The sequence below is a fragment of the Pristiophorus japonicus genome, chromosome 18, assembly GCF_044704955.1.
Source record: "Pristiophorus japonicus isolate sPriJap1 chromosome 18, sPriJap1.hap1, whole genome shotgun sequence".
Lineage (NCBI taxonomy): Eukaryota > Metazoa > Chordata > Chondrichthyes > Pristiophoridae > Pristiophorus > Pristiophorus japonicus.
The window spans coordinates 1863005-1878462 of NC_091994.1; the positions used below are offsets into that span (position 1 = coordinate 1863005).

Sequence of the window (15458 nt, forward strand, 5' to 3'; positions counted from 1 at the left end):
CATGTATAAACTGACCTAAGTTGTACACCGTGAGAACACTGACCACTAGGTGGTGAACTTGTGGGAGACACTCCTAACCTGAACCTTCAGGTATAAAAGGGAAGCTCCACCCACCTTCATCACTTCAGTGCTGGCTAATAAAGGTTACTGGTCAGAGTGACCTTCTCTCAAGTATGGGCCTCGTGCGCATTTATACTGAATAGTAAGGACCTATTAGGCCGGATAGCTCTTTGTCGGCCGGCGCGGACACGATGGGCCGAATGGCCTCCTTCTGTGCTGTAAATTTCTGAGATTCTATGATTTCCAACAAGGCAGGGGGAAAGAGTGAGCAGGGAAGATGACGGGTGTGTCACTGAAAAACCAATTAAGAGCAGGAACCCTGGATGATTTTGTTTAAAAAGAGGGAGCTGTGTTAAAAGTACGAAAGGCCATGTGCATTCCACATTTAAGATTTTCCCTCCCTTCCGAGCAACTGGTCACAAGAGGGATAAAACCTGGAACCTTCCTGATCGAGCATGGCTCCGCACCACAGCAAAAAGGTCCATTATCCACTGATCTATCAGCTTAAACCTCAGCAAGTGTAAATTCGCTGGGGCCTTGGTGACATTTTGAGTCAAGAACCTCAAATATAATAGCGATATCTAACTAGTTAGCACAAGAGGCTGGCAACACGGCTATCCTTCCAAGGTATGCTTCATTCATTGTTGCACTATGACAACCCGCCGTAAATCATTGCGTGTGCAACATTCAGGGCTTTCACATTTTTGGAAGAACTGGGTAACACGTGAAGGGAAACAATTTACAGCGGTATGGGGAAAGAGCAGTCAACCGGGGCCAATTGGACAGTTCTTTCAAAGAGCCAGCACGCTGGGACGAGGGCGGGGAGGGGAGGGAGAGAGGACGAGGGCAGGAGGGAGAGAGGACGAGGGCGGGAGGGAGGGAGTGAGGACGAGGGCGGGAGGGAGGGAGTGAGGGAGGGAGTGCAGCGACGGTTGACCAGACTGCTTCCCGGGATGGCAGGACTAACATTGGAGGAGAGACTGGATTGACTTTGGGGGGGGAGGGGGCGGGGAGAGAGAGGAAGAAAAAAGAGGACGAGTGGGGGGGTGGGGGGGGGGGGGGAAGGGAGTGGACGAGTGGGGGGGGGGGGAGGGAGTGGACGAGTGGGGGGGGGGGAGGGAGTGGACGAGTGGGGGGGGGGGAGGGAGTGGACGAGTGGGGGGGGGGGGGGGGGGGGGGAGGAGGGAGAGAGAGGACGAGTGGGGGGGGGGGGGGAGGGAGAGGACGGGGGGGGGGGAGGGAGAGGACGAGTGGGGGGGGGGGGGGAAGAGGACGAGTGGGGGGGGGGGGGGGGGGGAGAGGACGAGTGGAGGGGGGGAGGGAGAGGGAGGGGACGAGGGAGAGGACGAGGGGAGGGGGAGGGAGAGGACACGGGGGGGAGGGAGAGGACACGGGGGGAGGGAGAGGACACGGGGGGGGAGGGAGAGGACACGGGGGGGAGGAGAGGACACGGGGGGGGGGGAGGGAGAGGATTGGGGGGGGGGGGAGGGAGAGGATTGGGGGGGGGGGGAGGGAGAGGATTGGGGGGGGGGGGAGGGAGAGGATTGGGGGGGGGGGAGGGAGGGAGAGGGAGAGGACGGGGGGGAGGGAGAGGGAGAGGACGGGGGGGGGGGGAGGAGGGAGAGGACGGGGGGGGGGGGGGGGGGAGAGGACAGGGGGGGGGGGGGAGGAGGGAGAGGACGGGGGGGGGGGAGGAGGGAGAGGACGGGGGGGGAGGAGGGAGAGGACGGGGGGGGGAGGAGGAGGGAGAGGACGGGGGGGGGGGGGGGGGAGGAGGGAGGGGAGGGGGGGGGGGGGGAAGAGGGGATTTGGAAATGGAGGGAGTGGACTGGAAACGGGGAGAGGGGGGTAAGGGGAGGGGGGTAAGGGGAGGCTAGATGGGGGGGGGCGGAAAGAGAGAGGACGGGGGGGGGGAAAGGGAGAGGGAGGGAGCGAGAGGAGGGAGTGGACGGGGGGAGGGAACGGGAGAGGACGAGGACGAGGGTGAGGGAAGAAGGGAAGAGTAGACCCGGGGGGGGGGGGGGGGGGGGGGGGGAGAGCAAGAGGAGGGAGTGGACGGGGGGAGGGTGAGGAACGAGTAGGGGGGAGCGGATGGGGGGATGAGGGAGACAGAGACAGAGCCACACACAGAGAAGTAGAGAATGAACAAAAAAGACAGTTAGTTAGTTAGTTGTCCAATAGCGTGCAAGGGATCGAGACCAGGGTTGGCGCCAGTTAACCAGCATCTCACATCAGTTTTTAATCTGAGATACATCAACGTTGAAGGAGTGAAATAGCTTTTGTGACAAAACTGGAACCATCGACAGCCCTGTTCCCCTCCCCTCCCTCCTGCGTGAGAAACAGACAAGCCCTCTGTGCTGAATAACTGCACCGGCATTTTACCAGCACCAGACATTTTTTTTTTATACCAGCGCTATCCGGCTCCCATCACCCACTCTGACAGGATATGGCATTTAATTGCCCAATCCATGCTCAGATCATTTTGAACAAATATTTAAACCAAATAAAGTAATGAAGGTCACAGATGTGATGAGCCAATTCAAGGACATTTCTCCTCCGCCAAAGTCATTCACATTTCACCGAAATTTACGTCACAGGAAGAGGCCATTCAGCCCATCATGTCTGTGCCGGTCGAACAGGAGCTATCCGGCCTAATCCCACTTTCCAGCCCTTGGTCCCTAGCCTGATTAGGTCAATTGGATATCCAGGTACTTTTTAAATGTGGTGAGGGTTTCTGCCTCTACCACCCTTTCAGGCCGTGAGTTCCAGACCCCCACCGCCCTCTGGGTGAAGAAGGGCCTCTTCCACCCTGCAACATGGAGTTTGGGACCTGGAATATTCAGTCCCTCATTGAAACACCTGCGAACTCATCCCTTAGAAGCAAGTTATTCTCGATACGTGGGACTGCCTAAGAAGAGGAGAAGCCCTCTACCAATTACTTAAAAAAATTAGGTCTCCCCTCAGCCGCCTCTGTTCCAAAGAAAACAAACCCCAGTCAGATGGCCGACTTCTGATCCTATTTCTTATGTTCTTATATTATGTTCCATCCAATCTTTTCGCAGTTAAAATTCTCCAGTCCCGACAACATCCTTGCAAATCTCCTCTGTACTCTTGTGGCCGGTCCCTTGACGCTTACATGTGTGTGTTATACGATTTATTTTTTTAAATCCTTGTGCTACTGCCAAACAACTCCACAGGTACGACGACAAACGATTGCTCTCTAAAACACAGCTTTGGGCAAAGAGGAAGAGAGAACCGGTTGGCTGAAGGCACCCCACATTGACAGTGAGAGAAAGACAGGCACGCCACAGAGACAGCTGCAATCCCCGAATTCACCCCGCCCCATCTCCGTCCACCCATGGCACCAACTCAGACTGGGGCACAAGTACCTTGTACTTTCTCAGCATTGACTCTGGGCAGCCAAGCTCAGCAAAGTATATTTCACAAGCATCTCTGCACAGCTGTAACTCAAATTTGCCAGCGATTGCTCAGGGTGGCAGCCGAGGATATAAAATACAAGAGGAGGATTGACGGGGGAGATGCTGGGAGGTCGTTTCCCCATGGGCTCATTGACTCAGGATAGAACTGAGATGAGGGGAAATTTCTTCATTCACGAGGGTGGTGAATCTTTGGAAATACACACCCCAGAGGGCTATGGATGCTCAGTCGTTTAGTATATTCCAAGGCTGAGATCGATAGATTTTTGGACGTTAAGGGAATTAAGGGATATGGTGATTGGGCCGAATGGCCGACTTCTGCTCCTAATTATTAAGGAGACCCGTTTTTTGTTCAAAACACACATCGAGAACCTATTCAACAGGTTTTGTTTGGTTCACAATTACATTATACACGAGGAACAAACCAATACAAAAGCAAAATACTGCGGATGCTGGAATCTGAAATAAAAACAGAAAATGCTGGAAATACTCAGCGGGTCAAGCAGCATCTATGGAGAGAGAAACAAAGTTAACGTTTTTCAAGTCACTGGCTGCGCGAGAACCCGAGAGGAAAATCATCGGGGGCATTAAAACATCGAGCTGAAACATTAACTCTGTTTCTCTCTCCACAGATGCTGCCTGACCCGGAGTGTTTCCAGCATTTTCTGTTTTAATTCACATACCATCATCATCATCATCATAGGCAGTCCCTCGGAATCGAGGAAGACTTGCTTCATAGAAACATGGAAAATAGGTGCACGAGTAGGCCATTCGGCCCTTCGAGCCTGCATCACCATTCAATGAGTTCATGGCTGAACATGCAACTTCAGTACCCCATTCCTGCTTTCTCGCCATACCCCTTGATCCCCCGAGTAGTAAGGACTATATCTAACTCCTTTTTGAATATATTTAGTGAATTGACCTCAACAACTTTCTGTGGTAGAGAATTCCACAGGTTCACCACTCTCTGGGTGAAGAAGTTTCTCCTCATCTCAGTCCTAAATGGCTTACCCCTTATCCTTAGACTGTGACCCCTGGTTCTGGACTTCCCCAACATTGGGAATATTCTTCCTGCATCTAACCTGTCTCAACCCGTCAGAATTTTAAACGTCTCTATGAGATCCCCTCTCATTCTTCTGAACACCAGTGAATACAAGCCCAGTTGATCCAGTCTTTCTTGATATGTCAGTCCCGCCATCCCGGGAATCAGTCTGGTGAACCTTCGCTGCACTCCCTCAATAGCAAGAATGTCCTTCCTCAAGTTAGGAGACCAAAACTGTACACAATACTCCAGGTGTGGCCTCACCAAGGCCCTGTACAACTGTAGCAATACCTCCCTGCCCCTGTACTCAAATCCCCTCGCTATGAAGGCCAACATGCCTTTTGCTTTCTTAACCGCCTGCTCTACCTGCATGCCAACCTTCAATGACTGATGTACTATGACACCCAGGTCTCGTTGCACCTCCCCTTTTCCTAATCTGTCACCATTCAGATAATAGTCTGTTTCTCTGTTTTTACCACCAAAGTGGATAACCTCACATTTATCCACATTATACTTCATCTGCCATGCATTTGCCCACTCACCTAACCTATCCAAGTCACACTGCAGTCTCATAGCATCCTCCTCGCAGCTCACACTGCCACCCAACTTAGTGTAATCCGCAAATTTGGAAATACTACATTTAATCCCCTCGTCTAAATCATTAATGTACAGTGTAAACAGCTGGGGCCCCAGCACAGAACCTTGCGGTACCGCACTAGACACTGCCTGCCATTCTGAAAAGTACCCATTTACTCCTACTCCTTGCTTCCTGTCTGCCAACCAGTTCTCAATCCACGTCAGCACACTACCCCCAATCCCATGTGCTTTAACTTTGCACATTAATCTCTTGTGTGGGACCTTGTCGAAAGCCTTCTGAAAGTCCAAATACACCACATCAACTGGTTCTCCCTTGTCCACTCTACTGGAAACATCCTCAAAAAATTCCAGAAGATTTGTCAAGCATGATTTCCCTTTCACAAATCCATGCTGACTTGGACCTATCATATCACCTCTTTCCAAATGCGCTGCTATGACATCCTTAATAATTGACTCCATCATTTTACCCACTACTGAGGTCAGGCTGACCGGTCTATAATTCCCTGTTTTCTCTCTCCCTCCTTTTTTAAAAAGTGGGGTTACATTGGCTACCCTCCACTCCATAGGAATTGATCCAGTCTATGGAATTTTGGAAAATGACTGTCAATGCATCCGCTATTTCCAAGGCCACCTCCTTAAGTACTGTGGCATGCAGTCCATCAGGATTTGGGGATTTATCGGCCTTCAATCCCATCAATTTCCCCAACACAATTTCCTGACGAATAAGGATTTCTCTCAGTTCCTCCTTCTTACTGGACCCTCTGACCACTTTTATATCCGGAAGGTTGTTTGTGTCTTCCTTAGTGAATACTGAACCAAAGTACTTGTTCAATTGGTCTGCCATTTCTTTGTTCCTCGTTATGACTTCCCCTGATTCTGACTGCAGGGGACCTACATTTGTCTTTGCTCACCTTTTTCTCTTTACATATCTATTGAAGCTTTTGCAGTCCGTCTTAATGTTCTCTGCAAGCTTCCTCTCGTACTCTATTTTCCCTGCCCTAATCAAACCCTTTGTCCTCCTCTGCTGAGTTCTAAATTTCTCCCAGTCCCCGGGTTCACTGCTATTGCTGGCCAATTTGTATGCCACTTCCTTGGCTTTAACACTATCCCTGATTTCCCTTGATAGCCATGGTTGAGCCACCTTCCCTTTTTTATTTTTACGCCAGACAGGGATGTACAATTGTTGTAGTTCATCCATGCGGTCTCTAAATGTCTGCCATTGCCCATCCACAGTCAACCCCTTAAGTATCATTCGCCAATCTATCCTAGCCAATTCACGCCTCATACCTTCAAAGTTACCCTCCTTTAAGTTCTGGACCATGGTTTCTGAATTAACTGTTTCATTCTCCATCCTAATGTAGAATTCCACCATATTATGGTCACTCTTCCCCAAGGGGCCTCGCACAACGAGATTGCTAATTAATCCTCTCTCATTACACAACACCCAGTCTAAGATGGCCTCCCCCCTAGTTGGTTCCTCGACATATTGGTCTACAAAACCATCCCTTATGCACTCCAGGAAATCCTCCTCCACCGTATTGCTTCCAGTTTGGTTAGCCCAATCCATATTAAAGTCACCCATGATAACTGCTGCACCTTTATTGCATGCACCCCTAATTTCCTGTTTGATGCCCTCCCCAACATCACTACTACTGTTTGGAGGTCTGTACACAACTCCCACTAACGTTTTTTGCCCTTTGGTGATCTGCAGCTCTACCCATATAGATTCCACATCATCCAAGCTAATGTCCTTCCTAACTATTGCATTAATCTCCTCTTTAACCAGCAATGCTACCCCATCTCCTTTTCCTTTTATTCTATCCTTCCTGAATGTTGAATACCCCTGGATGTTGAGTTCCCAGCCCTGATCATCCTGGAACCACGTCTCTGTAATCCCAATCACATCACATCTGTTAACATCTATTTGCACAGTTAATTCGTCCACCTTATTACGGATACTCCTTGCATTAAGACACAAAGCCTTCAGGCTTGTTTTTTTTTAAACACCCTTTGTCCTTTTAGAATTATGATGTAGTGTGGCCCTTTTTGTTTCTTGCCTTTGTTTACTCGGGCTTCCACTATTGCTTTTTACCTTTCTACCATCTGTTTCTGACTCCATATTACTTCGCCCTATCTCGCTGCATAGGTTCCCATCCCCCTGCCATATTAGTTTAAACACTCCCGAACTGCATTAGCAAATGTTACCCCTAGGACATCAGTTCCAGTCCTGCCCAAGTGCAGACCATCCCTTTTGTACAGGTCCCACTTCCCCAGGAACTAGTTCCAATGTCCCAGGAATTTGAATCCCTCCCTCTTGCACCACTGCTCAAGCCACGTATTTATTCGAACTATCCTGCTCCCTTCTACTCTGATTAGCACATGGCACTGGTAGCAATCCAGAGATTACTACCTTTGAGGTCCTACTTTTTAATTTAATTCCTAGCTCCCTAAATTCAGTTTGTAGGACCTCTTCCCACTTCTTACCTATATCGTTGGTATCTACATGTAGTAAGACAACTGGCTGTTCACCCTCCCTCTCCAGAATGCTCTGCAGCCACTCCGAGACATCCTTGACCCTTGCACCAGGGAGGCAACATACCATCCTGGAGTCTCGGTTGCGGCCGCAGAAACTCCTATCTATTCCCCTTACAATAGAGTCCTCTATCACTATAGTTCTCCCAATCTTTTTCCCACCCTTCTGTGCAGCAGAGCCACCCACGGTGCCATGAACCTGGCTGCTGGTGCCTTCCCCTGGTAAGTCATCTCCCCCAACAGTATCCAAAACGGTATATCTGTTTTGGAGGGAGATGACCGCAGGGGACTCCTGCACTACCTTCCTGCTCTTGCCTTGTCTCTTGGTCACCCATTCACTATCTGTCCTAACCCTTACCTGCGGTGTGACCAACTCACTAAATGTGCTAACCACAACATTCTCAGCATCGCACATGCTCCAGAGTGAGTCCATCTGCAGCTCCAGTGCCGTCATGCGGTCTGTCAGGAGCTGCAGCTGGACACACTTCCCGCACACATAGCAGTCAGGGACTCTGGAAGCGTCCCTCACTTCCCACATAGCACAGGAGGAGCATGACACGGGTCCGAGCTCTCCTGCCATGACTTAACTCTTAAATTAATTTACTTACTAAAATTTACTTAAACACCAAACAGCTACTTAGTAGTTCGCTGCCAATTAAACCAATCTAAAAGTCAGTCTAAAAGAGAGTTATACTTACCAGTCGAACAGCCAACCACTTACCAGCTTGGCTGTGACGTCAGCTTTCGATTTTGCACCCCTCTCTCTTTGTCTGTAACTGGTTGGGCTGGTCTCTGGGCCTCCATCTCCTACTCTCGCTTAGCATTAGTTCTTATGTTACTGTACAGTCCAATACGGGAATTACAGTCCCTGTCACAGCTGGGACAGACAGTGGTTGAAGGAAAGGGTGGGTGGGACTGGTTTGCTGCACGCTCCTTCCGCTGCCTGCGCTTGGTTTCTGCATGCTCTCGGCGACAAGACTCGAGGTGCTCAGCGCCCTCCCGGATGCTCTTCCTCTACTTCGGGCGGTCTTTGGCCAGGGACTCCCAGGTGTCAGTGGGGATGTACAGTAGACGCCTCAAGTTGCTGGAGAAATACCACCAAGGATGTCTCCGCAAGATACTACAAATCCCCTGGGAGGACAGACGCACCAATATAAGCGTCCTCGTCCAGGCCAACATCCCCAGCATCGAAGCACTGACCACACTTGATCAGCTCCGCTGGGTTGGCCACATAGTTCGCAAGCCAGACATGAGACTCCCAAAACAAGCGCTCTACTCGGAACTCGCCCACGGCAAACGAGCCAAAGGTGGGCAGAGGAAACGTTACAAGGACACCCTCAAAGCCTCCTTGATAAAGTGCAACATCCCCACCGACACCTGGGAGTCCCTGGCCAAAGTCACAAACCACTGACTGGAAATATAGGGCCCAAGTTTCCACATGATTTGCGCCTGATATTTAGGAGCAACTGGTGGAGAACGGACTATCTTAGAAATCGGAATTCTCCACATTTATTTTTCTGCAGTTCTAGTCAGTTAGAACAGTTTCACTTTGGAACAGAATTTTTTCTTCAAAAGGGAGCGTGTCCGGCCTGATTTGAAAGTTTCCACAGTGAAAACGTACTCCAAAATGGAGCAAGTGAAGATTTTTGTCGAACTGAAAAAACCTTGTCTACACATTAAAAAATCAGGCGCGGGTTACAAATTAGGCGTCTAGAACGAGGTGGGGGGGGGGGGGGGGGGAAGGGAAGTCATTAAATTCTATAATAAATCCTTATTTATACTTATACAAATAAATCCAACCTGAATAAAAATTTATAAGCAAAGAAAAGATTAAATAAACCATCTTCCTACCTGTGTGAAAGTGCTTCAGCCAGGGAGAATGCTGCAGGAAGCCTCAAGTTGAGGCAGCCGTTCGTTCCTGACGGCGGTGGGGGGGGTGGGGGGGGGGCGGAGGAAGGAGACAGTGAGAAGGCTGCAGGAAGCCTCAAGTTCAGCAGCCATTCCCGATGGCGGGGGGGGGGCCGTCGGGAAACGGCTGCCTCAACTTTCTGAGGCTTCCTGCACCTTCTCACTGCTGCAAGAAGCCTCAGCGCTGATCATGGAAGGTCAATGTGCTTTTATTAAAAAAATTTCAAAAATTAAACAGCTACAAAGAACTACAAAAATGGCCGAGTGCCAATGTTTCCTTCACACTGCGCGGTGCGAACGCTCCAACGCGCACGCGCAGGGTTGCCGGCAGGAAAAAAACGAATTTAAATGGTACCCGCCCCCTCCCACTTACAAAATCGGCGCGAGTGGTAGGCTCCGCCCCCTGGGCGGCGCGCCAAACAGACAAGGAGCTGCAGGCGCTCCAGAATCGCGCGTTTTTTTCCGGCGCCCAGCTCGGAGGGGCGCCCGTTTTGTAGCGTGTGGAAACTTGGGGCCATAGTGTGGTGCGATTCAGAGACACCATCATTGGCATACTTTCCTCCCGATGTTACGAAAACCATCGTAATCTTTAGTCGCAGTCCTATATAACATTGGGGGGGGGGGGGGGGAAAAAGAGCCTAGCTGTTGAAACAGTTGCCCCACGAGGACAGTTCCCCAACCTGGCCACAGCAGCATTCGGATGCCAAATGGGGCCAACGGCAATACGCTGCAAGGGGGGGGGGTACTGGGAAACATAGAAAATAGGTGCAGGAGTAGGCCATTCAATATGATCATGGCTGATACTCTATCTCAACACCATATTCCTGTTTTCTCTCCATATCCCTTTTGTGTTTAGAAATCTATCTATCTCCCTCTTAAATATATTCAGTGACCTGGCCTCCACAGCCTTCTGTGGTAGAGAATTCCACAGGTTCACCACCCTCAGTGAAAACATTTCTCTTCATCTCAGTCCTAAATTGCCTACCCCATATCCTGAGACTGTGAGCCCTTGTTCTAGACTTCCCAGCCCGGGGAAACATCCTCCCCGTATCCAGTCTGTCCAGCCCAGTCAGAATTTTATACATTTCAATGAGATCCGCTCTCATTCTTCGAAACCACAGTGAATACAGGCCGAGTCGACCCAATCTCTCCTCATATGACAGTCCTGCCATCCCAGGAATCAGTCTGGTGAACCTTCGCTGCACTCCCTTTATGGCAAGTATATCCTTTCTTAGGTAAGGAGACCAAAACTGCACACAATACTCCAGGTGCGGTCTCACCAAGACCCTGTATAAGTGTAGTGAGACATCCTTGCTCCTGTACTCAAATCCTCTTGCAATGAAGGCCAACATACCATCCCACACAGAACACAACAGATAGGGCCCCATTGCTCCATGACACGGACATTGCCATCACATTTCCACGGGAAAGCTGCGCGCAGGGGCGCACTGGCAGCTGAACGGAATTGCAAATCAAAAGGAGTGTTTGAAAAATTGGCTTGGGGTGTACGGCAATAATAATTAGATGAAGTCATAAACTCAGTGAGGCGGTACACCCTTGCAAGATGCAAAGCACAGCTATCACTAATTTAGCTAGCACCCAACACTTTGGGCACAAACAAATACGAAATATACTCACATATATGCTCGACACTCACCTGGCAAGTCTTGTAGCGCCATTGCGAGAGTCAAAGGAACTGGATTTCCAGAGCAGCAACGTGTCCCCTAGTTAGAGAGAAAAGAAAGATTAGCCCTTTGCACAAGTTCATTTGCAATTTTCTCTTTCACAGATAGTTGGTACAAGCTGATTGCAGATAAAACTTGGATTCCCTCCCCTTTCTCTCAATTGTCTCCACTGCTCAAGTGACTATTGTTGCTATGTAATCTAGACAGCGAGTGTCAACAGGCTAATCGACAGGAGAGCCCAAGCCCTGTCCCACACATATTTCTCAGCTGGAGACTCTGGTTACCGATCTGCACTGGGAGGGAACACTGGTTGATTTTCCCTCTCTTTAGCACACCTGGGAGACCCTGGCCGCAGACCGCCAGAGGTGGAGAAAGTCCATCTGGGAGGGCGTTGAGCTCTGAGTCTCGACGCAAGGAGCATGAAGAGGTCAAGCGCAGGCAGAAGGAGCGTGCGGCAAACCAGCCCCACCCACCCCTTCCCTCAATGAATGTCTGTCCCACCTGTAACAGGGTCTGTGGCTCTCGTATTGGACTGTTCAGCCATCAAAGAACTCACTTAGGAGTGGAAGCAAGTCCTCCTCGATCCCGAGGGACTGCCTATCATGATGATTAGCACAGGATCCCTCGAGGACAACTTTAGTGCTCCCAACTGACCAAGAATCAAACGTGGGACCTTGCTGCTCAGACAGTGCCTTCCCCACTCAGCCATTGAGGAGCTATGCCCAAGGTTTTAAAATGCTTGCGGAAGAGTTCTGTAAACGACCTTTCGGGGGCACGTTACTGAAACAGGTATCCATTGGCTTGGTCAAACAGCCCCGTAGGGAGACCTGATGCAATTTAGTCCATCATAGAAAGTAAGTGTTGAAATACAAGCACTTTGAGACTTTGGTGTCAGCTGTGGCTCAGTTGGAAGCACTCTTGCCTGAGTCAGAAGGTTGAGAGTTCGAGTCCCATGCCAGAGACTTGAGCATAAAAGTCTTGGCTGACACTCCAGTGCCGTGCTGATGGAGTGCCGCACTGTTGGAGGGGCAGTACTGAGGGAACCCCACACTGTTGGAGGGGCAGTACTGAGGGAGTGCTGCAATGTCGGAGGTGCAGCGCTGAGGGAGTGCCGCACTGTCGGAGGGGCAGTGCTGAGGGAATGCCGCACTGTCGGAGGGGCAGTGCTGAGGGAGCGCTGCACTGTCGGAGGGACAGTACTGAGGGAGTGCTGCACTGTCGAAGGTGCCTTCTTTCGGATGAGACCTGAAACCGAGGCCCTGTCTGCTCTCTCAGATGGACGTAAAAGATCCCATGGCACTATTTCAAGAGCAGGGGAGTTCTCCCCGGTGTCCTGGGCCAATATTTATCCCTCAATCAACATAACAAAACAGATTATCTGGTAATTATCACATTGCTGTGTGTGGGAGCTTACTGTGCGCAAATTGGCTGCCGCGCTTCCCACATTACAACAGTGACTACACTCCAAAAGCACTTAATTGGCTGTAAAGCGCTTTGGAATGTCCGGTGGCCACGAAAGGCGCTATAGAAATGCAAGTCTTTCTTTTCTTTTTAGGTGACGATTTATGTCTACTGTTTCGAGACTGTTAAAATAAAAGTTTTGACAATGACGTCTCCCTCATTACCCATTTAGTGACAGAAGAAAAACCCCTCCCAATAACAGCTTTTGGGAAATGGTGAAACTTTCCACTCTTGCTAACCTGAGTCGCAGACGTGAGATTATTGCAAGGCCATAAAAAAGCAAAACAAGCACTCGGGCTCATTTCCAGAGGGATAGAATTGCAAAGTAGGGAAGTTATGCTAAACCTGTATTGAACCTTGGTTAGACCACACCTGGAGCACTGTGTACAGTTCTGGTCGCCATATTACAAAAAGGTTGTAGAGGCACTGGAGAGGGTGCAGAGAAGATTTACAAGGATGATACCAGAAATGCGAGGGTATACATATCAGGAAACGATGAACAGGCTGGGTCTCTTTCCTCTTGAAAAAATAAGGCTGAGGGGTGACCTAACTGATGTCTTTATGAAAGGTTTTCAAGTGGATACAGAGAGATTGTTTTCACTTGTGGGAAAGAGCATAACTAGAGGCCATCAATATCAATATAAGATAGTCACCAAGAAATCCAATGGGGAATTCAGAAGAAACTTCTTTACCCAGAGAGCGGTGAGAATGTGGAACTCGCTGCCACAGGGAGGGGTTGAGGTGAATAGTATCGATGCATTTAAGGGGAAGCTGGATAAACACATGAGGGAGAAAGGAATAGAAGGATATGGTGATGGAGTTAGATGAGGAAAGACGGGAGGAGCCTCGAGCAGAGCATAAACGCCGGCACGGACTGGTTGGGCCGAATGGCCTGTTTCTGTGCCGTATATCCGGTGTAATATTAAAGTCTATTCTCCAACATGTATAAGCATTACTTCCATAAACAAGAGGAACGCACAGTTAAGATGTGTGGAATAACCGATCCATCATCATAGGCAGTCCCTCAGAATCGAGGAAGACTTGCTTCCGCTCTAAAAATGAGTCCTGAGGTGACTGAACAGTCCAATACGGTAATTGCAGTCTCTGTCACAGGTGGGATACAGTGGTTGAGGGAAAGGGAGGGTGGGACTGGTTTGCCGCACGCTCCTTCCGCTGCCTGCGCTTGATTTCTGCATGCTCTCGGCGACGAGACTCAAGGTGCTCAGCGTCCTCCCGGATGCTCTTCCTCCACTTAGGGCGGTCTTTGGCCAGGGACTCCCAGGTGTCGGTGGGGATGTTGCACTTTATCAGGGAGGCTTTGAGAGTGTCCTTGTAACGTTTCCTCTGCCCACCTTTGGCTCGTTTGCCGTGAAGGAGTTCCGAGTAGAGCACTTGCTTTGGGAATCTCGTGTCTGGCAAGCAGACAGCGTGGCCTGCCCAGCGGAGCTGGTCGAGTGTGGTCAGTGCTTCGATGCCGGGGATATTGGCCTGATCGAGGACGCTAATGTTGGCGCGTCTGTCCTCCCAGGGGATTTGTAAGATCTTGCGGAGACATCGCTGGTGGTATTCCAGGGAGGCAGTGGAAGCACAGGAGCTTCGAATTTTCGAAAAGATGATCGTTTTTTTGGCGGACAGGGATTGGACGTAAAGATGGGATGAGGTGTCAGGGACCTTTGGGGCTGACTTGATGGCCTTGTACTTCATAGCAAAATTGAAAATATGGGTCTGGGCGCAAGAGAATGGAGAGAGGCATGATTTAAGTAACCTAGTAATGGATCGTGGATAACCATGTACTCCTGACATTTGCTTGACTGCCTGAGGGATTTCAGAAGGAATTTCGAACAGTTCTTTCTCCCGAAATTGGCTACAGGCTCTCTTCTCCAGGTTTTGGCTGCTTGAGGAGTTTGTGTTAGTAGTGATTGCGAGGGCATTGCACGTGGGGGCCTGCTGGTCTTTTTGCACCTTTGAAAAAGAAAAAGGCTTGGATTTCTACAGTGCCCCTCACGACCACTGGACGTCTCAAAGTACTTTAAAGCCAATGAGGTACTTTTGAAGTGTAGTCACTGTTGTAATGTGGGAAACGCAGCAGTAAATTTGCGCACAGCAAGCTCCCACAAACAGCAATGTGATAATGACCAGGTAATCTGTTTTTGTTATGTTGATTGAGGAATAAATATTGGCCCAGGACACCGGGGAGAACTCCCCTGCTCTTCGAAATAGTGTCATGGACCTTTTACGTGCACTTGAGCGCGCAGATAGGGCCTCGGTTTAACGTCTCATCCAAAAGACGGCCCCTCCGACAGTGCGGGGCTCCCTCAGTACTGCCCCTCTAAAAGTGCGACGCTCCCTCAGCACTGCCCCTCCGACAGTGCGGCGCTCCCTCAGTACTGCCCCTCCGACAGTGCGGCACTCCCTCAGTACTGCTCCTCTGACAGTGCGGCACTCCCTCAGTACTGCCCCTCCGACAGTGCGGCGCTCCCTCAGTACTGCACCTCCGACAGTGCGGCACTCCCTCAGTACTGCTCCTCTGACAGTGCGGCACTCCCTCAGTACTGCACCTCCGACAGTGCGGCGCTCCCTCAGTACTGCACCTCCGACAGTGCGGCACTTCCTCAGTACTGCACTGGGAGTGTCAGCCTAGATTTTTGTGCTCAAGTCCCTGGAGTCGGACTTGAACCCACAACCTTCTGTCTCAGAGGTGAGAATGCTGCATATATTTTTGTTTTTGAAGTGCCC

At 50.3% G+C, this 15458-nt stretch overlaps 1 protein-coding gene across 6 annotated transcripts in view; it reads right to left on the bottom strand.

Moving 5' to 3' along the window:
- gatad2ab (GATA zinc finger domain containing 2Ab) overlaps positions 1–15458 on the bottom strand; it is a 156840-nt gene that overhangs the window by 82337 nt on the left and 59045 nt on the right. For all 6 annotated transcript variants that reach the window (XM_070859551.1, XM_070859549.1, XM_070859553.1 and 3 more), the window contains exon 2: positions 11234–11300. In XM_070859551.1, the coding sequence (XP_070715652.1) occupies positions 11234–11255 (22 nt within the window). In that variant the 5' untranslated portion in view covers positions 11256–11300. The remainder of the gene's footprint in view (positions 1–11233; positions 11301–15458) is intronic.